This window comes from Osmerus mordax, chromosome 27 (assembly GCF_038355195.1).
Source record: "Osmerus mordax isolate fOsmMor3 chromosome 27, fOsmMor3.pri, whole genome shotgun sequence".
NCBI lineage: Eukaryota > Metazoa > Chordata > Actinopteri > Osmeriformes > Osmeridae > Osmerus > Osmerus mordax.
The window spans coordinates 8,062,336-8,083,761 of NC_090076.1; the positions used below are offsets into that span (position 1 = coordinate 8,062,336).

Below are 21,426 nucleotides of genomic sequence, written 5' to 3' on the forward strand. Positions count from 1 at the left end.
AAGATATTATTGTTGTATTGTATGAACTTAAACAGATAAAATACAATCCTATCGAACCTGTGGAATAATGAAGTCAACTTTTACTTCATAAAAAAATATAAAAGTAAAGACAGACAGAGATCAAAAGGAATGTTATGGAATCTTGTGTATGACCTGGGAATAAATGAAAAGTAAAAAAGAATACATTCCTACTCATGCAAGATACAAATTTTAATTAAATACTTTGCACAATAAATGTTAATAATTAGTACAATTTATGATTACAAGCGTCTCTTTCGGTTCCATTCTCTTTAATTCACATCAGTCAAAGAATGTTCAGTCAAAGAATGTTCAGGAACAGGAAGAATATTTTCTGGATTTGTCGATATTCCTGACATCGATCCATATTTAAAGTTTATTACAGAACAATCTAGGCTAAGCTGACCACTCAGGCAAACGACACCATCATCATCTACGTTCGAGAAACCGTAATGGAGGGTTAATTGGGATACAAACATAAAACTATTTATAACTTGCTACTTTTAAGTCGTGCTGGACCAGATTGTGAGACAGCAAGTGCCCTCTGAGCAAGTCATGAAAGGAATCCATTTAAAATGAGAATTCTTGTTTACAATGTTCTCAATGCACGAGGAAATGGCAAGGCAGTTCTGAAAGGATATAACACTGGAATCTAAATCTGTATACCAGACATGTACAGTGGGATAGTCAGAGTGGCACAGGCGCAAGAGGTTCGGATGGTTTCACGCACTTCCGTGACTGACAAGAGTGGATGCTTTCTCAGGACGAGTGACAAGAGTGGATGCTTTCTCAGTACGAGTAGGAGGAGAAAACTAGAGTCACCTCGACTAATACTGCTTGAGAGGAAAACAGACACAACCTAGCACCCACTGGCCTGGCCAAGTATAAAGACGACATCCTACAACCTTGTCCGTTTCCAATAGCTACTGTACCCCTTAGCAACAGAAAGATCTTTAACCGTTTGATATGCACACTACCTGGTCAGAAGCTAAGCAACAGTGAGCGAGAGGGTCTAACTCTGCTCCTGTAAGCGATCGCCAGCCTTCTCAATAAAGAGAGACAGAGGCAGGCCCACAAAGCAGCAATATTTTATTCCACTTTATTCTTGTTAGTCACTTCAGATATATTGTGGCAGTGCCCAAGGCAGTGAGACACACACCCCAGCACTGCAACTAAGCAGTACAATAACTGAGTCAAATAAAACCATTCGAAAAACAACTAGGCCTACACCATCCTATCGACATCTTTAATAAGGAACTGACAGCATAGGGCTCCCTATTTTCGTAGGTGTGATGATACAGCTCTGGAAAAAAATGAAAGACCACTGCACCCCTTTTCTTTCATAAAAAAAATAAATTGAGAAGGACAATTTTGAGTGAGGAACAGAAGGGTAAAAGGCCATTGCAAAGTTTACCCTTCTGTTCCTCACTCAAAATTGTCTTTCTCAACTTTTTTTTATTTTTTATTGAAAGAATAAGGTGTAGTGGGTCTCTCAATTTTTTTTATTCCAGAGCTGTATGTGAGAATCAAGTCTGTAAGGCTGCTACGCAACTTGGTCTGAGTAAGTGAACCTCGACTCTCCCGAATAAATATACTCTCAGAACAACACCAGCTCAGGCTTGTCAGATTCATCCGAGGATTGATATGTTCCAGGGAGTGGTCTCTTACTGGAGCACAGGAGGAACAGGGAGCGGGTACTACTCTAAGGAAAAGGTGGCGTGCGTTCCTCACGATTGGCAGAACAGAAAACCTATGCGCAAAAATAGCCTAATATGAAGATTGAGCAGATGTACACAGTGTCTCTCTCTGGGCTGGTCCTGGGGCTAGCTGACACCCTCGTCCAGGCAGCTAGTCAGGGGTTTAGAGTCAGCATGTTTCCAGCCGAAGGCCGGTCTGACTGGGAACTGGTCACACTCTAACAGGGCTAAACACACAGGAGGGTACACACACACACACACACACACAGGAGTAAAAGGCGCAGATGGACATCAGAAACTAACAGAACGGCAACGAATCAAAACAACGCGAAAACAGTAAAAACACAATTCAACATCACCAACAAAAAAGAAAAGAAAAATAAGTCCAGTTGTCAGAGTTACATGACATGATCATCACAGACTGACCAAGAGGAGAGGTGAAGGTTCCCAGGGAGAAGCATCAAGGATGACATCAGCGTTTCAGAGGTCGAAGGGCAAACAAGGTGAGAAGTGGATAGGAGGAGGAGGAGGGAAGACAGGAAGTGAGCATGAAGCAACAGTAAGACAACAGCAGGAGGAGGAGGAGATCTGGGGGGGGGGGAGGACCAGGGGGAAAGACAAGGAGGGGTCGAACCTTCAAGACAAATAAATAGGGAGAGACTGGGTGTGCCAGCCGCAGTGTAACATGATTATGTCTGTGTGGGGGTTTTCAGATCGAGGTGGCGGGGGATGGGGGTTGAGCAAGCGAGGGGGGGGGGGGGGGTACACAGGCAAACTGTCAAACACAATCAGCACTGAGAAAATGTCTGCTTGATCTCATCCAGCACGTTCCCAAGCAGCGACGGCTCGTCACATTTGGCGTCGATGGACACCGTCTGGTCAGCCTGGTGGATAGAGGGGGAGGTTAGAAAGTTCTGGATCACGGTTCTGTAACAGGTCGTCCATCTTTCTCTGTGGCTCTGTGTGTGTGTGTGTGTCGTGGGGAAGGGGCGCAGTACTTACGGTCTTGACCAGCAGACACACGTGATGCCCCTGGATGGACCTGCTGTACATGGAGGCGCACGAGTCGATCCGCTCCACGACTGTCCGATCGACAAAGGAAGGGACACAACCAAATCAGCATTACTAAATCTCGAACGCCTTCCCACGTGATCCTACTCTCCACTCGACAGAGACCCACGACCAGACCTGTGAACGAGGAGGTGCTGGGGGGGGGGAGGGTTGGAGGCGGAGGGATACGTACCAGAGAAGTGGTGGTGGAAGCAGATCCGGGCCAGGAGGTGATGGAAAGGCATGCCGATGCCCTCCAGGCGGACAGAGCTCGACTTCAGGTCCCCGGACTCCAGCAGCTTCGCATACGCGTCGCTGGAAACGTCCAGACAATCAGAGAACAGCAGGCCCAAACAACAACATTAGAACCTCACCATTCAGATGCGTCGTGTTTTGTGTTTATGGAACATGAAGACAGATAGGGAAGATGTCTTTATGTACACGGGGGAGGGGGGGGGGGGGGGGGCTGACCTGTAGCAGGGTGTGGTGATCAGGTATGAGGTACAGGTAAAGTGCAGTTTGAAGTCCAGTTTTTCATGAGTCGAGGAGTCTTCATTCTGCGGGAAAACCACAAACCAAAGACTAATGAGAGGCTGTGGATGATTTGAAATTCTCTCGTTTTTAATTTATTTCTGAAAATTAAACCTCTAAATTGTTTGTTTTTTTTTCAAAAGAAAACAGCTTCACAGGGCCCAGACGGAGCCGGTGACGGGGCTGTCGCCCGACACAAACCTTGACGATGAAGGTGAGAGTTCCCTTCAGCTTCTGGGGCATGACGATGCTCTGCATGGTGAACACGAAGCGCGCCTCGTTTGACACCCCTGCGGAACGAGACGGGACGTGAGCGCCGCTCCCGTCAGGACGGGTGTGTGAGTGTGTGTGTGGGGGGGGGGGGGGTACTGACCGGGGGGCAGCTGGAAGGGCACTGTCAGGCCGTCGTGTGGCCCCGCCCCCTCCGGCCGCTGCAGTTTGGAGTTGAGGGAGTCGAGCACGTTGAACTCCATGGACTTGAGGAAGCTGTCGCACTTGTTCTCGAAGATGACGGACACCACCACCTGACTGCCGTCCTGTAGGTTTCCCTGGATGTCACACACCTGGGGGGAGGAGGGGAGGGGGGGGGAGGGGGGTGGACCGGGTCACTATGGGAACCCAACAGAACCTCGCCAAATCTCTCAGAACGCAGAGCCACAGCAAGTCCACTCCACCAGCCCACACCCCAACCTCAATCACACGACACCGTCCTCAAAAGAGCACAAGAAGCGTTGATTGGACATCGAAAAAAAAAAAAATTAGAAAGAAAAAAGGCGAGTCATACTCAGAAAGTGTCCCTGGCTTAACTACGTCCGACCGCCACATTTAAAACCAGACGTTCCTGTTCTAGTTTGGTTATCTGACAGCATAAGCCAAGGGACATTCCGAGGAGCACAAGAGCACATCTAGCACAGAGAACAGGGTGTCCGTCCTAGGACGAGGGCCAGTACCTGATCAGCATCCTCCATCATCTTTAGAGAGAGACAGAGAGAGGGAGAATGGAGAGGTCCGTATACTAAAACACTTTTGCTTTACACGGCGCTACAACCACCATCCTAAGCACCACATATCGGACAGCGAGTCATGTTCTTCCTGGTTCTGGACGCAGCTCGCGTCTGGCCCCACCGGCCGGCCGTGCCGGCCCAGAGCAGGACGTCACACTCACCACTTTGATGAAGGAGTTCTCGGCCAGCAGGCTGTAGTTGGACATGGGCTGAAACGAGAAGAGGACGCGTCCACCAATCAGCTGAGAGCTGTCACTCAATATGCAGATCACATGACACGGGTCCACTAATCAGCTGAGAGCTGTCACTCAATATGCAGATCACATGACATGGGTCCACCAATCAGCTGAGAGCTGTCACTCAATATGCAGATCACATGACGTGGGTCCACCAATCAGCTGAGAGCTGTCACTCAATATGCAGATCACATGACGCGGGTCCACCAATCAGCTGAGAGCTGTCACTCAATATGCAGATCACATGACACGGGTCATGGGGGGGGGCTTGTCACGGCTTGTCACTCACCGGCAGTGGCTCCTCCTCTTCCTCTTCCACGGTGCCGTTCTGCACCGACTCGTCTCCGCCGCCGCCGTCGCCGTGGTGACGGTGGTGGTGTTTCTTCTTCTTCTTCTTGTCTTTGTCCTCCTTTTCCTTCTTCTGCTTCTTCTTCTTGTGCTTGGAGGACTTCTGGAGTAGGGGGGGAGGGGGACAGTCAGGAGGGTCTTTACACAAACGTACGGCGGACAGCCTCAGACGACCTGCATTTTTTTGGTGGTATTTTACTAATTACAAATATTTTCTACATTTCAAATAACTAATTCATTCGGAGCCAAGATGGCGGCCACCTGTAGTGTCACTGTGAACCAGCGTCGTCAGCCAAGCCTAGGTGTCTGTCTCGTAATGATGACATCATCAGTGGTGACTCACCATCTCCTCCTGTTCAGTGTCTTTGGGTTCATCTGCCTCGGAGTCTGGAGTCGCTCCAGAAACTGCCTCAGGGGCCGAGGCAGGGGCTGAGGCAGGGGCCGAGGCAGCGGCAGTTACTGCTGCCTCCTGAACACACACACACACACACACACACAGATGTACACACAAATCAGGCGACCGAACACAAACAATGTAGTAACTGGTTCTATACTAGCAGTAGTGAGGTTTGTTAGTCAATTAGTTCAAAGTTGTCTGTGCTGTTATACAGTAGCTCAATACCCTTCAGCAAGACACGTCGTAACAAGATGTGAAAAGCCATATTTCAGGAACAGACACTGTGTTTGCCTGAGGCAGACATGTCGTGAGACGGGAACATACTGAACCCCTACGACGAGTGGAATTCAACATGAACAAAACAAAAACAATCTTCCCCTCACAGTGATTCAGGGGATAGGAGCTGGGCAGGTCACCATTGGTGTCACCCCGCCCTTTGTGCCATACACACATACACACACTTGCTCTGAACAGCTGCTTAACCAGTGAGATGGCCTGCAGTCACATACACCCAGGTCACACACATTCATCGAGGTGACACAAGAAGAGTATGTGGGTCACACTCGATACACCCACACACACACCCCCCCCCCCCCCCCACACACACACACACACACACACACACACATACACACACAGAGCACATGCAACAGTGACAGCGGCGGTTGGACTGGAACTACAGGAACCGGCGGCAAGATTCCAGAGAATCTCCCACGACAACAACTGTGACCTTCCCACCGCCGAAACACCCGAGAGGGGACAACACATGAGCCGAGAGGGGACAACACATGAGCCGAGAGGGGACAACACATGAGCCGAGAGGGGACAACACATGAGCCGAGAGGGGACAACACATGAGCCGAGAGGGACAACACATGAGCCGAGAGGGGACAACACATGAGCCGAGAGGGGACAACACATGAGCCGAGAGGGGACAACACATGAGCCGAGAGGGGACAACACATGAGCCGAGAGGGGACAACACATGAGCCGAGAGGGGACAACACATGAGCCGAGAGGGGACAACACATGAGCCGAGAGGGGACAACACATGAGCCGAGAGGGGACAACACATGAGCCGAGAGGGGACAACACATGAGCCGAGAGGGACAACACATGAGCCGAGAGGGGACAACACATGAGCCGAGAGGGGACACAGAGACTGGAAGCACCACGCAGATGAGGAGAGAGGCACAGCGAGAGAGGGGCGAGTTAGGTGATCTGTGAAGAAATGGACGGTGACGTCGGGGAGAGATGAGGTTAGAGTTGATGGAGAGAGAGAGAGACAGTTAGAGAGATAGAGAGAGACAGTTACAGAGAGAGACACGCGTGTGGTTTGAGCAGAAACCATGCATTGATCAGTGCCGTGAGAACACAAACATAAAAGAGGACAGAGCGAGACAAAGAGAGAGAGAGAGAGACATAGAGAGAAAGGAGGGGAAGACTCAACCTGGGAGTTAGAGGGCACTGGTGCATTTGAGAGCCAGAAATCCAGATCCGAAGCCTGGAACAGGGAGGGGGGGGGGGTTACAGGTTCAACATTTGAGCTATATTCATGAAGATTCTACAGACATTTAAACCTTTCATGGATAAATCAAGTATTTTAGAGAGACTAAAACAGTTTTTCAAAGGAAACTGATACTTGATTACTGCTGTAAAATGTAGAGAGGGGCTTAGAAGAAGCAATGAAAATGTAGGGCAAATGTAAAAATGAAACAGTTTGTGTGCCTGAAAGTGTGCCTGCAATGTCGTCTTAACTTATAACTAAGTGAGTAAATCACAGCTCTGCGTCGCGTTCTGGAGAACACCGTTGCCACGTCTCTACCAGGGAATTTTCATCAGCACATCCTCTAAGCACTCCCCGTGATGTCATTCCCCCCTGATGTCATACCCCTGTGATGTCATACCTCTGCAGGGGTGGAGGCAGGAAGTACCGCCACCTCATTGGTCTCTGCTGATTGGACGGGCTCCTCCGCCTGAACTTCCAGAAGGTCTCCTCTCCCTCCTTCCTGTTTGTGTTTCTTCTTCTTCTTCTCCTCCTTGCCCTTCTGCGGCACAGAAATACCCGCCCCCCCCTGTCAACGAGTCATCACGCAGGGGCACCACAGAGGAATAGTCGAGGTAGCCGTCGCCGAGCCCGGAGGCCGTCGCCGAGTCCCACGAACAAACAAAACGGCGCACAAAGGATTCCGAGTGCGTCTGTGGGGGCCTGAAGCCCGAGAGCCTCACCTTCCTGTCCTTGTCTCTCTTCTTCTCCTTCTTCTCCTTGACGCTCTTCTTCTTGGGTTCGGCCGGGTCGGGCTCCGCCTCTCTGTCGGCCGCGGGGCTCTTCAGGAGCTCAGGGGGACGGTGCGTCCTCACCGGAAGCTTCTCGCTGTCCGCCAGGGGCCTGGGACACACACACACACACACTTATAAACCCCCACAACCGAACCTGGGATGGTGCTCAGACCGGAACCACTGGCTGTGTCTCAATAGTCTCATCCAGCTCCGTTGCTTTTTTGTGTGAGACGACTGCTAATCCGGCAGAGATCGGACTCCATGCTGTTACCTTAGGCTAATTAGGGGGGTGGGGGGAGGAGGAGGAGAAATCTAGGCAGAAGTATTGAGACACAGCCACGGAACCAAGTGCATTGTGCTTCAGCAAACCAGAGTACTGATCTAAGCCATTCCTCAGGCACGGCAAAGTGCACCGGCGAGCAGACAACCAACCGCCACCTCACAGAACACCCCGGAACGTCTCCAGGCCCACAGTGACCTGGGGCGGAGGGTTCTCCGGATCTTTCCAGACCGTGGGCTACTACAGCCCTCTGCTGGCGCTGTACTGTTAGGAGCTCGAGGGAGGGGAGGGTTAGAGGGGGGGGGGGGATCGGGGGAAAGACTCGGGGTAGCTAGGGAAGCTAGCGGAACCTGGAGGACTACAGGTTCATCATGAAGACTTCAGAACATCAGCAATGCTCCTCAGAGAGGCCAGCTAAGGACACGCCGATAATCAGCGGTGCTTTTGGTGGAGCCGTTGAGAGAGACAGTTAGAGACAGATAGAGACAGAGTTAGATCGAGAGAGACAGGTAGAGAGACAGAGAGAGACAGTTAGATTGAGAGAGAGAGAGACAGGTAGAGAGAGAGATAGAGAGACAGTTAGAGAGAGAGATAGACAGGTAGAGAGAGAAACAGGTAGAGAGAGAGATAGAAAGAGACAGATCGAGAGACAGTTAGAGAGAGAGAGAGACAGGTAGAGAGAGAGAGAGCGAGGAGAGCGAGCGAGAGAGAGAGAGGTAGAGAGAGAACGAGGGTCAGAGGCTTACTGGTCGATAAGGGAGGAAATGCTGATATTCTGAAGGGAGCATTTGGGGGATGTGACACGTGTCCCGGTTAGGTGGGAGGGGCTAGAGAAAAGTTTGCAGTCCGTCAAAACGAGTTTAGTGTGCTACGTCATGGCATGCCCAAACAGGAGGTAGAGAGAGCACCAGGCACAGCATCGAGAAAGAGAGAGTGAGTTATGTTAGTGTAGGGAAGGAAGATACGAGGGAGAGAGACATCGAGAGAGAGAGAGAGAGAGAGAGAGAGGAGAGAGAGAGAGAGAGAGGGAGAAAGAGATACAGAGACAGAGAGAGAGGGTGAAAGAGAGAGAGATACAGCGACAGAGAGAGAGAGAGTGATACAGAGAGAGAGAGAGAGAGAGACAGAGAGAGAGACAGAGACAGAGACAGAGACAGAGAGAGAGACAGAGACAGAGAGAGAGACAGAGACAGAGACAGAGACAGAGAGAGAGAGAGAGAGAGAGAGAGAGAGAGAGAGAGAGACAGAGAGAGAGAGAGAGAGAGAGAGAGAGAGAGAGAGAGAAGAGAGAGAGAGAGAGAGAGAGAGAGAGAGAGAGAGACAGGTACAGGGAGGGAGACAGAAGTGCACTGCAGATGAGTCCGGGGTCGTCCCTGAAGGGAGGGGCTCTCCCCAGGTTGGGGTACTCACCTGCGCCCTTTAGCCGCCACCAGGCTGTCACCACATAGATGAACAGAGAGGGGTGTGTGTGTGTGTGTGTGTGTGTGTGTGTGTGTGTGCGCATGAGAGAGAGGGGGGGGGGAGGGAGAGAGGGGGGGGGAGAGAAGCAGAGAGCAGAGCACAGGGAGAGGGAGTGAGTGAGGGGCAGAGAGAGAGCAGAACCCCAGCCTCCATCTCTGGATCCAGGGGAGACTAGCTTCCGTCTGGCTGCCGTCTGGCTGCCGTCTGGCTGCCGTCTGTCTGGATGGGAGGCATGGCTCCATAACATGCTCCCCTCGTCACTCAGTATGACATTCTGGGATTCATCTCCAACCCTGGAGATGCACACCCCAGCACCACAGACACACTACTCAGCCCAGAGGGTTCGAATCTGTCAGGGGTTGGTCTTACTTGTCCAGGTCGATGTCCAGGGCCTTGTGGGGGTCGTTGGGGTCCTTGTCGTCATCGTCACTGGGTAAGGCATTCTGGTACGGGGGGACGGAAGGCAGACAAGCACATCAACATCTTCATCACGCCATTTGAATTTCATCCATATCTACACACACACACACACACACACACACACTGTAGTCCCTGTTCAATACAAACCCAAGCGAGGGTATTTAACATGAACTAGGACGGATTTGAACAGTGGGCGGGACCTATTGAATCCCCAGGGCCACTGGGCGGGGCCTAGCGAATCCCCCCGGTGGCCAGAGGGGGGCGCCCCTTACCTCCGGCATCTCCTCAGTAACGATGTCCACCTGCTGGGCGGGGGGTGATGTCCTCCTCGCTCTCGGGCCCAGAGTCCGGCTCCGTCGCCCGCCCTTCTTCTCCCTCCTCTTCTTCTTGTCTTTCTTCTTCTTGTCCGCCCGGTCCTTCTGTCGCCGCTCCTCCTCCAGCTTCACGTACTGGTCCGACATGGGCAGGCCTGGGGGGAGGGGGGAGAGAGGAGGGCGGGGGTGAGAGGGCGGAATGTGGAGGTAGGAGGGAGGGAGGGGGTTGTGTGGGCGCTGCGGAGGGGAGAGGGGGGGGTACTGACCCGGGACTTTGAGAGCACACTGAGGTCGATCTGAACCACAGGGATGTGCTCCACGCCAGGGGCTTCCTGGTACACCTGCAGAGAGAGAGGGAGAGAGACAGAGACAGAGACAGAGACAGAGAGAGAGAGAGAGAGAGAGAGAGAGAGAGAGAGAGAGAGAGAGAGAGAGAGAGAGAGAGAGGGAGAGAGAGAGGGGGAGGGAGAGAGAGACAGAGAGACAGACAGAGAGAGACCGATCATCTGAACACTGCAACGTTCGAGCCACAACCGCAGGCCTGGCCGTGAGTGCGTGGCGGAGTTCGAGGTGAGAGAGGCGGGTTGCCAGGGTTACCTTCTGAGAGGAAGGAGAGGCCTTGATGTAGAAGGGGTTGTTGGCCTGCTCCTGCTTCCGGGACTTCTCTCCGCTGAGGAAGGAGGAAACACAGCAGGTCACCTCCAACACGACCACACACGCTTTCAAGAGGTTCAAGGTCAGGAGTCAGGTGGCTGAGTGGTTAGGGAATCGGGCTAGTAATCTTAAGGTTGCCGGTTTGATTCCTGGCCGTGCGAAATAACGTTGTGTCCTTGGGCAAGGCACTTCACCCTGCTTGCCTCAGGGGGAATGTCCCTGTACTTACTGTAAGACACTCTCGATAAGAGCGTCTGCTAAATGACTAAATGTAAAGTAAGTTCACATGACTAGATCCGTCTATTGTTTTTTTATTTTCTAGCAGATCTGGAGGGCTTCGTAGCCCGGCTGGGACGGGTGTGTCCGGGGTTCTGGAGGGTTCCGCTAACCTTGGCCAGCTCCTTCTCGTCCACCTCCGTGTGGCGTGGGCGGGGTGTGCCTGGGCTCCTCCCTGGTGAACACCGCCTTGGGCTTCTCGTCCTCAGACTCGCTCTCAGAGGGCGGCTCGTTGATCCAGGCATCCAGGTCCAGGCTGGGCGATACAGAGACAACAGTGATCTAGAACATTCCACCCAAAGTTCCACCCAGTCCGATCTTTTACCATACATTTTTCCCATCCCAATGAAATACTGTTAGATGTGACTAATCTAAATTAGACTCGACTAAACTAAGTTAGATCCTAAATTAAACTTGACCAATCTAAACTCGACATGACTGATGTTAAGTTCCATCACGTGACAGCGTTTCGTCTGGTTACTGGGGAGGTGTGGAGGTGGAGAGGGTGAAGGAGGAGGTGGAGGGAATCCTACTGACCCTTCGGGAACAGGCACTTTCTTCTGGGCCTTGGGGGCCACGGGGTTGAGCTCCCCAGCAAACAGAGCGGTGACCTCCTCAGAGACCTCCACGTCCTTTTGCTGGAGCTTCTGAATGTACTTCACCAGCTGCAGGATACACGAGGCCTGTGGGGGGGGAGGAGGAGGAGAGGGGGGAGAGGAGGAGAGGAGGGGGACAAGAGACATGAAGAGGAGGAGAGGAGGAAAGAGGAGAGGAGGAGAGGGGGGAGGAGGAGCGAGAGGGGGAGGAGGAAGGAGAGGGGGGAGGGGGAGAGGAGACATGGAGAGGAGGGGAGGGGAGAGGAGGAGAGTAGGGAGAGGAGGAGGAGACATGGAAGAGGGGAGGGGGGAGGAGGAGGAGGGAGAGGAGGAGAGTGGGGAGAGGAGGAGGAGACCATGGAGGAGGGGAGGGGGGAAGAGGAGGAGACATGGAGGAGGGGAGGGGGGGAGGCGGAGGAGGAGGGAGAGGAAGAGACATGGAGGAGGGGGAGGGAGGAGGAGGAGGGGAGGAGGTTAATCCAGGAACACTTAAGTGCATCAGGGCCCTCTAGGAGCGCTGACGGGCGGAGGCTGCCTGGCGGTGCCGACTCACCCTCTCCTGGACCTCCAGGTTGGCGCTCTGGACAAACAGAGGCAGCCTTTCCACCAGCAGCTGACTGGTCTCCTGGGCGGCGGTGCTGTCCGGAGCGCCCTCCTGGCCCCGCAGCACGGTGGCAAACAGCTTGGCGGCGTTCTGGACGTACACGGCCTGGATGTGGCCCGGGAGGGTGGCCACCTTGGGCCGCATCATGGCCTCCAGCGTCTGCAGGGGGTTCTCCAGGTGCCTGGGGGGGGCGGGGGGGACAGACATGGATGGTTGGCTGGGTTTGATATCTGTGTGTGTGAGTGTGAGTGAGTGTACATACATGTATGGGTGTAAAAGATGTGGGTACACACATATAAACAATGTGTGTGTGTGTATATATATATATATATATATATATATATATGAGTATTGGTATAAAAATCGTGCATGTGTTCATACACGTGTATGGGTGTAAACAATATCCGTGTGTACATGTGAGAGGAAAAAAAAAAAAAAGGCCCAAAGCGCAGACGATCTAACGTACTCGGAGAACTCCCCGCAGATCCACGCGCGGCGTACAGCACCTCGCAGATGCCGTTGCGCTGCGTGTTGCCGGTCAGCAGGTGGGCGTTGTCCAGCAGCATGGCCATCTGGGCCACGGCGAACGCCCGGATGGCCTTGACGCGGATGGCCACGTCCAGCATCTGGGAGGCGATCAGGTGGCCGTGTCTGGTGCCCTCCAGACGGGTCAGCTCCACCAGGATGCTGATGTACCTGGGAGACACACACACAGACACAGTGAGACTGGTGGTGCTAGATCTTCCAAGTGAACTCACGACTCCAGAGCCTTCCTCATGGCGGCGGTGTGGTGGAGGGTGTGACCGGTACGGACCATTCGAAGTTGGTGATGTACTGGTAGTTGCTCTGGCAGCAAATGTCGATGATCTTGGTGAGCAGCTCGTCCCTGTAGGTGGTGCCCTCCGCCTTGTCCACGTGCAGCATCAGCTTCTTCACGATCTCCATCAGGTTCTTCTTGGAGACCTGGGCGACACACAGACGCACACACACACACACTTAGATCTCCGACCCTGGAGGAGGGGAGGAAGGCTGGGAGAAGCCTCACGACCCCAGCGGCGAAGCGATGGGTTTCGCGCGGCACGACAGCCACGGAGGATGGACGCACCATGCCGTAGAGCAGGTCCAGGGCCCGCAGGCGGATGGACTCGTCCTTGTCGTCCAGACACTGGAGGATGAGGTCCTTGTGGGACTGCACGGACTTGGGGTGGGTCTTGAGGATCTTGGACATGGCGAGCAGGCCCAGGTACTTCACTGGAAGGGAGAGGACGTGCTCAGGGGCTTGGGCAGGGCTCCCTTCTCCTGACCACGGCTGAACTGTCCTGCCCCCTTACGCTCTACTGTGGAGACAGCTCAGTACTAGCTACCATACAGGATACACTGGCAGAAAGCTAGGATCTTTAGTACTCTGGTGCTACGCTGCACTAGCTCCATCTTATAATCAAGCCATAGGCTAGGTATAAATGCTACACACAACTAAATAATTGTATTTTTATTTTTTATTGTATTTTACTATATTTAGTGGCCTAGACTATGATCAAAGTAGGCCGTATTAATTTGTGATATCCTGCTGTGTCAAGTGCACGATGACCCGCTAGCAATAACCTGTCACTAACATCCCCCTCAATAACTACTACCCCTCTAACACACACCCAAAGAATAAGAATACACATCACTACAAATAAAAGCTTGTAAGGAAAAGGAAAACACACAGACAAACACAGAACAATGGGGAGGAACACACACACACACACACAGGACGACATACACACACAGGACGACATACACACACGGACGTTTTGTTTTTTTATCCACCACCGCCATCTGATGCTGAAGAGCTCTTGAGCTCAGCTGGGAACTGGGAATACAGGCGGGCGGGGGTGGGGCCCTGTGCTGGTGCTGGAGGTGGTGGTGGTGGGGCCCTGTGCTGGTGCTGGAGGTGGTGGTGTTGGGGCCCTGTGCTGGTGCTGGAGGTGGTGGTGTTGGGGCCCTGTGCTGGTGATGGAGGTGGTGGGGCCTGTGCTGGTGATGGAGGTGGTGGTGGTGGGGCCCTGTGCTGGTGGGGCCCTGTGCTGGTGCTGGAGGTGGTGGTGGGGCGTGGGACTACAGTGGCTCAGCTTCAGGGATCGATATGAGAGGTCAAGGGGACCTTGGGGGGGCGGGGGCCACTGCAGATACACAGCGAGGCCAGGCTGGGTTTCAACTGAGCTCCGGGGGCTGGGCGGGGGCGGGGGCGGTGGTGTGTGTGTGGGAGTCAGGTGGCTGAGCGGTTAGAGAATCGGGCTAGTAACCAGAAGGTCGCTGGTTCGATTCCCGGCCGTGCCACATGACGTTGTGTCCTTGGGCAAGGCACTTCACCCTACTTGCCTCGGGGGAATGTCCCTGTACTTACTGTAAGTCGCTCTGGATAAGAGCGTCTGCTAAATGACTAAATGTAAATGTGTGTGTGTGTGTGTGTGTGTGTGTGGAGGGAAGCTTTGTGACTGAGGCTAGGAGGCACTAATGGAAGCTGAGGTTTGGGCCAGGCCATTTACACACACTGCTTTGTGCTTTCAGGGACAAAAAACACCTAAATAGGCGCAGAGATATCTTATGCAATTCCCCGCCCCCCCCTTAATCGAGGGCTTTATTTGTTCACGTGTTTACACCCCCTGATGGTGTGTTTCCCTGTGGGTATGTGTCATTCCAAAACATCCAACGCAAAGGGAAAAAATAAATAAAAAACATGGCAGCCCATGTCTACAATCTACCTACACAGCACCGTCTAAGCACAATGGGGGGGGGGGGGGGCAGATAACTCGAACCCATGACAACCTGCTACGTGAACGCACTCGTTTTTTAGACGGGTGGTTTGTCTCGGACCAAAAACGGCATGTGCGTGGAGCGCAAGTGCTCAAATGCAGCCTACCTCCTTCGTCACTGGTCACGCAGTGACTTACGTGTAGAGGAGCTCCAAACGGCCACCTAATTGGGAGGCCAGCGTGGAGAGAATTTCGAGTTATCCAGTTTGGGGGTCTAAAGTTGTTGTATGCTACAGGGGGGGACCAGTAGGCTACTCCCAAACACACAGACAATGAGAGAATGACACACTGCAGGCATTGACAGAAGGCTCACAGTTCTGGTCCGAGTCTTCAATCAGGATACGCAGTTTCTGTACACAGAGCTGAGACAGAGAGGGAGCGAGAGGGAGCGAGAGGGAGAGAGGGGAGTGAAAAAGGAGAGAGACAGGAGGGGTGAAAGAGAGAAAGATAGACAGAGGGAGGGAGGACATTTTATAATTTTATGTAAACCTTTCCAAACCAGCTCCAGTCTTTTCATTCGGAAACAGTTAATTGACTTTAATAAACATTGAGACACGTGAACTAGCGGTAATGCGTTAAGGGTTTCATAAAGTCCTACATTCTAACCCACATTGACATTTGTTTATTTCACGAGCTTATCTGACCTGTTGGTGCTACTGAAAAACAAAAAGTTGTTGGGGCAGACTTATGACTCGATAAAAGTTACATGCATCGCTTTTAAACTTGAGTGGAAAGGGTTAACACCTAGCCAGGTGACACAGACGTCTGTTGAGAACCTACCTGAATACTAGCACTGTGATTGGGCATCCAGAAGACAAAGATATCAACACTGCAAAACAACAGGAAGGGGGTTAAGTCAGATCCTGGCGACGAACGTGGCAACCGGTGCATTCAGCCGTTCAAAAAGGGCATCGGGGGTTGAGCTCGGCGCGTACTGACCTGCTATCACAGTGTTGACACATTCATACAGCAGAGACATGGCTGACGTGCTGTGGGAAGGAGAGAAGAAGAAGAGAGAGCACAGACAGGAAGTCAGGAAAACATTGTTTTCATCGAGGCGGATAACTTGACTTTTCGTTCATTTAGCGGACGTTTTTTATCCAGAGACGTGTACTAATTAGTACAGTATTGTGCATGATATGTGTATGCATCTCCTATAGAAATAACAGCATATAATCTTGGATCAGGAGTGTATAGTTTGAACAGTCATTCAGTGGGTGAAAGGAGGGTCTGTGTTTGACCAGACACAGGGGAACCAGGGCTCAAAATTAACCTTGTCCCGTTGTCCCAGGGACGATGAAAAAGATGTCTGTTAAATATTTTGTCTAAAATATTTTCCAAACCTTTCCCCCCCCCCAAAAAAAATCTAACCGTTAGAACGTTTTTTATTTATTTATTTTTATATATATATTAAAAAAAATATATATTTTTAGAAAATATTTTTTCAACCTTTTAAAAGCCCCCCCCCCCCCCCCCCCCCCCCCCCCCACACACACACACAGTGAAAAGAGAGGAGTACAGAGGAGAACAGAGATCACCGTCTCCACCCACAGTGCCTCACCTGTGGATGAGGTTGGTCAGCGGCTCGATCAGCTTCTTCCCAGACGGGGCTCCAGGGGCGTGAGGGCACCAAACTGTCACACAAAACACACGCACGCGTTTCACACCATGTCCCATTCGGCGCCTTCCCACCCTTGCGTGCGCGGGAGCCACACTCACCAGTTTGATGATCTTGATGAGCACCCAGTTGTTGGTGGAGGAGGTCATGAGCTTGAAGAACAGTGGGGCCAAGGACAGGTAGTTCTTGGGGTTCCTCCTGGCCAGCTCACAGATGACGTTCACCGCGGCCGACTGCACACCTGCAGAGTGCCCAGGAACACGGGACGCAGAACACAGTTTGTGTTTAGGACGGGGACTGCGTGTTGTCGGTGGGGTGATTCGCCCCGGGCGGTGGGCTGTGGCAGAGGCTGGTGTGGGGGATGTGGCAGAGGCTGGTGTGGGGGCTGTGGCAGAGGCTGGTGTGGGGGCTGTGGCAGAGGCTGGTGTGGGGGCTGTGGCAGAGGCTGGTGTGGGGGCTGTGGCAGAGGCTGGTGTGGGGGGCTGTGGGCAGAGGCTGGTGTGGGGGGCTGTGGCAGAGGCTGGTGTGGGGGCTGTGGCAGAGGCTGGTGTGGGGGCTGTGGCAGAGGCTGGTGTGGGGGCTGTGGCAGAGGCTGGTGTGGGGGGCTGTGGAGGGGGCTCGTGGGGGGGTTGAGGGGCCTCACCTGGGTCTGGATCCTCCAGCTTCTCCTTGAGCCTGGGGAAGGCCGGCCGCAGGGACTCAGGGTACTTCAGGAACACCTTGTACATGATCAGAACCGCCTTCTTCCTGATGTAGGGCTTGGTGTGGGACATCTGCAGGACAAACACAGAGGAGGTGGTGAGGGGAGGGGGGGTGGTGAGGGGGACAGGAGTTTGTCGAGGACCGCGGGGACAGTCAGAGTCCCTCACCAGGGTCATGATGTCGTTGGCCAGGTCCCGGGCGAGGTCGGGGGTCACGAAACAGGACAGGCCAGTGAGAGCCACGCCAGTGTCGTACTGGTTAGGACTGCTCAGATCCTGAGAGAGAGAGACGGAGAGAGAGAGATAAAGGTCAGAGCTCGACTTAAAGCATCAAGACAGGAAGGCCAAAGGGAAGAGAGACGCTTCTTACCTTTCGAATCTGATTGGTTGTCAGCATGATGACATCAGTGCTCTCATGAAAGCACTGGGAGGCAGCGAGGTAGCCAATCCTCTGCAGGGAAGAGGAACTAGTTTAAAAACCTTTTGACTTCAGCCAAGGAGAAATACAAAAGAGGAACTCTGACAAACAGATGTAAAAATCCACACAGACCGAATGGTCTTTCTCATTCCCCCGTTCTCACCTTGTAGGTGAACTTGGACGAGCTCATGACTTCAACGATGTTGAACGCGGCCCAGCTGACGTCATAGCCAAGCATCTGCAACTGTGGAGGAACATAGGGAGAGACAGCCAGTGTCAGATCTGCCCGTGTGGACAGTCCCTGTGGAACCACAACCCACGGACCCAAAGCACAAGCTCCCAGCCCCTCACTCTGAGTGCAGCCACTGCTCACCGCAGTTCAGAACAGGCCGGATCTATATATAGAAGACCTGAGAGGGTTTTCTTTTCAGAAGAGCCTGATTTGAATGAGTTTACAGTCGAGGGAGGGAGGGAGGAAGAGAGAGAGAGAGGGGTGGAGGGAGGGAGGAAATGAGGGGAGGGAGAGAGACAGAGAAGGAGGAGAGAGGGATGGAGGGAGAAAAGGAAATGAGGGAAGGGAGAGAGAGAGAGAGAGAGAGAGAGAGAGAGAGAGAGAGAGAGAGAGAGAGAGAGAGAGAGAGAGAGAGAGAGAGAGAGAGAGAGAGAGAGAGAGAGAGAGAAGGAGAGAAAGAAGGAGGGAGAGAGAGAAGGAGGGAGGAGGTAGGGAGGGAGAGAAGGAGGGAGAGAGGGGAAGGCGGGAGGAGGCCAGGACTTACGTAGGTGAGCTTGCAGACGGCGTTGGCCTTGACGGCGATGTTATCCTGCTTGAGCTCCTGTTTGATCTCGTCGATGCAGGTGGAGATGTATTTGGCCTGAGGGGAGACGAGAGAGAGCGTAAGGACGCGTCAGACACGATGTACCCACGGCACATGACAGCACACAGCTGGGACTGGTCTGCTTTGGATTGCAAATTCATGGTTTTTCCTTTTAAAAAGACCATCCAACAAATCCTCTCAACGAAGGCCGACTTTCAAGATGGTGAATTACCAGACCTGCATCGGGAAATGGGTTTCAAATGCATAAGAAGCGAGATCTTATTAAAGTGTCTTTCAGTCCAACAGACCAATCAGTCAAACACTGGTGAACTTTGAGGGACACAAACACACAGCTCTGTAGCACAAGTGTGCTGGTCATGTGTCTGCAGTCATGAGACAGCACAGTGACAGGAGGGGGGAGGGGGTGGGGGGGAAAGCTTGCATTCTGCACACTAAGAGAAGCCAGGCAGGAGGGCAGGCAGGGGGAGACGCTGGACCATCAGACCCATGCTGTGTTTTTCCAACACATTCTCAGTCAGACCATCTGAAATAACTGAGATAGTTGTCCAGGAGCCAAGGCCAAGCATACTGCCAGAGCTGCAGGTTGTGGGGAAGGTGAAGGAGCAACAATGCCCGCCTCAGACAGACACAATCGCCTAATGTTCCGCCGAGGCCTGTCGACACAACGGCCTCTCGCTAACGAAATGATTGCTGATCTAGGAGGTCATGACTTGCAGGCTAAATGACATTGAGTGTGGTTTGCTTGACCCCATTGATTTGCAGGACAGGCAGAAAGAGCCCGCTTGGACTAGCCCAGGTCTGGTGCTACAGACTTCAGATCCCTTCAGCAAACATAGCCTGAACGTGAAAAGCAAATAGAGAGTAAATGGGACGCCGTGGAGTAGACACACACTCCGATTAATATTTCAGCAAGCTGTCAGCTGTCGGCAAGGTAACCAACACCGTATCTAGTTTGCCAGGGTTGTGTTACGCACATAATGAACCGGTCCATAGGCTAACCTGAATCAAAAGATCATGGGTATTTAGAGTCGAACTCTCTCTCAAATGATCATATTTTTTTAATGTAACTAGACATGCTGACCAGTGACCACAGCTCTGTTGAAGAAATCAACCTTCAACAAGCTGCATAAATGGCCCCTAAGTGTATACTGGCATTCCCAACAGGTAAAACACAAGTTTATGCCTTCATGCTCAATGTATCCCAACACTGCCCCCTATAGGCACATAGCTTTCCCCATGGAAATACTAATTCCGTTATGAGCAAAGCGTTGGGTCTTCTCTACGAAGGTGACATAATGCTTTAAGATGAGATGTGCTTCACAGGTTATGTTCTGTCACCTGACATAACAAAGGAAGACATGCAGAGACATGCTTGGAACAGCCTGAGGATGTGGATGATTACGCTCATCAATACAGCTAACGTTAATGTAATGACGTGATGTAACGTATTAATAATCGTCAATAAATCGTCAAATAAGACCTATAAGACTATGTGAATGAACTGTCCAGACAGCGATTGCACCGCTGTGACAAGCAGGCATCTAAATCTTCTGTTGGGGTTTTTTTCCTTGAAAAAATATGAAATACGAAGCTACCTAGATTTGAAGCCTTGATAACTCCCTTCTACTGACCACAGACTGCACATCCTAAATCAAATTTAGACTATATCTGCCACACACGAACAGGTACCATGCCAAGTCGAACAATACTGGCACGGCAGCGTCACTGACACACTGTCCCTGGTTATCTCAGTAGGTAGTCTGGCAAGCTTGTGTCCAAGTTAACACCACTTGCACACCGGACTGAATAGACAGCTGCTTTATTACTAAATTGTCGTATAACATGACCGGCTACATTAGCCTGGAGTAGTAGGCTATTAGAACTAATGTCAGCGAGACTGTCGGATTAAGGACGATTGCTAGCTAGTCCAGCTCGCTCAGAGCAACTAACTATGAAGCGAGGCCTTGCTAGCTATTCGACTTAGCTAGCGCTAACAACAGCAATGAATGAGACAAGAGTTTGAGATACTTGCTAGCTAGGGCTACTACTAGCAAAGACATGTTCCTGCAATTCAGGCCGTTCGTAACTAGTTTACAGTGTCGCAGATGCAAGCTTGCTGTATTGATCTCCATTACTAACTAGAGCAAGCTATTGATAACGTTCACTGCACACCCCGGTCAGGTCTGGTTTGGTCTGACCGATTAACGCTGTCAGGACATCTAGCTAGCGTGAGCTACAAGCTAGCTAGTAGCCTACTAGTTATTCATTAAATTATTATCCCTGTGTTGCTCTTAGCGAGCTTATGGTGCTACGTTGGACATACACTGCTTTCATTTTGACAAAGGCAATGGCACATCTAAATGTGTGTTTCTAGGTTATCGTCTTACCTCATCTTCCTTGTGATTCCTAATGCCACGTACTAAATCTTGAAGGTTTTTATCGAACATCCGATCGATGCTCCCTTTGACGATCTTCAAAGCCATGGCAGGCTGTCACTATTGTCGCTGCTGTCCTGCGGGACCGAGCGCCTAGCAAAAGTATTGTGGTGCTGACCGGCCCGCAAGACAGTCTGTCATTCACCTGGGTATTGTCTTTGCGGGATCCGCAACTGTTTACTAATCCCAGCCAGAAGAAGGCGAGGCCAGATAGGGCGTCCTGAGCTGAGCAAAGACCATGGACACTGCAAGTGCAGTGGATCGGTCTAGGAAATGGTTGACAAAATGGCGTCTGAAGTCAGGTGACTTTTTTATTATGTGTGATTCTCATAAAGAATCAAGGAAATGAATGACTAGTCAGAGTCAGTGCAGGTTAAATTAACGCATACGAGTCACGTTCCCTAAATTAATGACAACTAATAATTAATGTAGTAAATTGACTTGCTTGCCTATC

General features: G+C 51.9%; 1 protein-coding gene across 1 annotated transcript; it reads right to left on the reverse strand.

The window, feature by feature from the left end:
- Window positions 1-1,089: 1,089 nt before the first annotated feature.
- ap3d1 (adaptor related protein complex 3 subunit delta 1) lies at window positions 1,090-21,194 on the reverse strand. Its single transcript, XM_067230392.1, is given in 40 exon segments — window positions 1,090-2,599; window positions 2,718-2,797; window positions 2,959-3,080; window positions 3,237-3,322; window positions 3,498-3,586; window positions 3,670-3,859; window positions 4,247-4,267; window positions 4,462-4,509; window positions 4,826-4,987; window positions 5,228-5,353; window positions 6,732-6,785; window positions 7,189-7,329; window positions 7,511-7,670; window positions 9,252-9,275; window positions 9,672-9,745; window positions 9,995-10,191; window positions 10,303-10,317; window positions 10,320-10,377; window positions 10,634-10,701; window positions 11,076-11,121; window positions 11,123-11,222; window positions 11,504-11,649; window positions 12,116-12,347; window positions 12,633-12,660; window positions 12,663-12,862; window positions 12,981-13,129; window positions 13,272-13,417; window positions 15,278-15,326; window positions 15,745-15,770; window positions 15,773-15,793; window positions 15,904-15,953; window positions 16,526-16,568; window positions 16,571-16,598; window positions 16,684-16,823; window positions 17,226-17,355; window positions 17,452-17,559; window positions 17,654-17,734; window positions 17,865-17,945; window positions 18,478-18,573; window positions 20,925-21,194. Coding segments are annotated over 40 exon segments (3,807 nt in total). The 5' UTR covers window positions 21,021-21,194; the 3' UTR covers window positions 1,090-2,503.
- Between the last annotated feature and the right edge of the window lie 232 nt (window positions 21,195-21,426).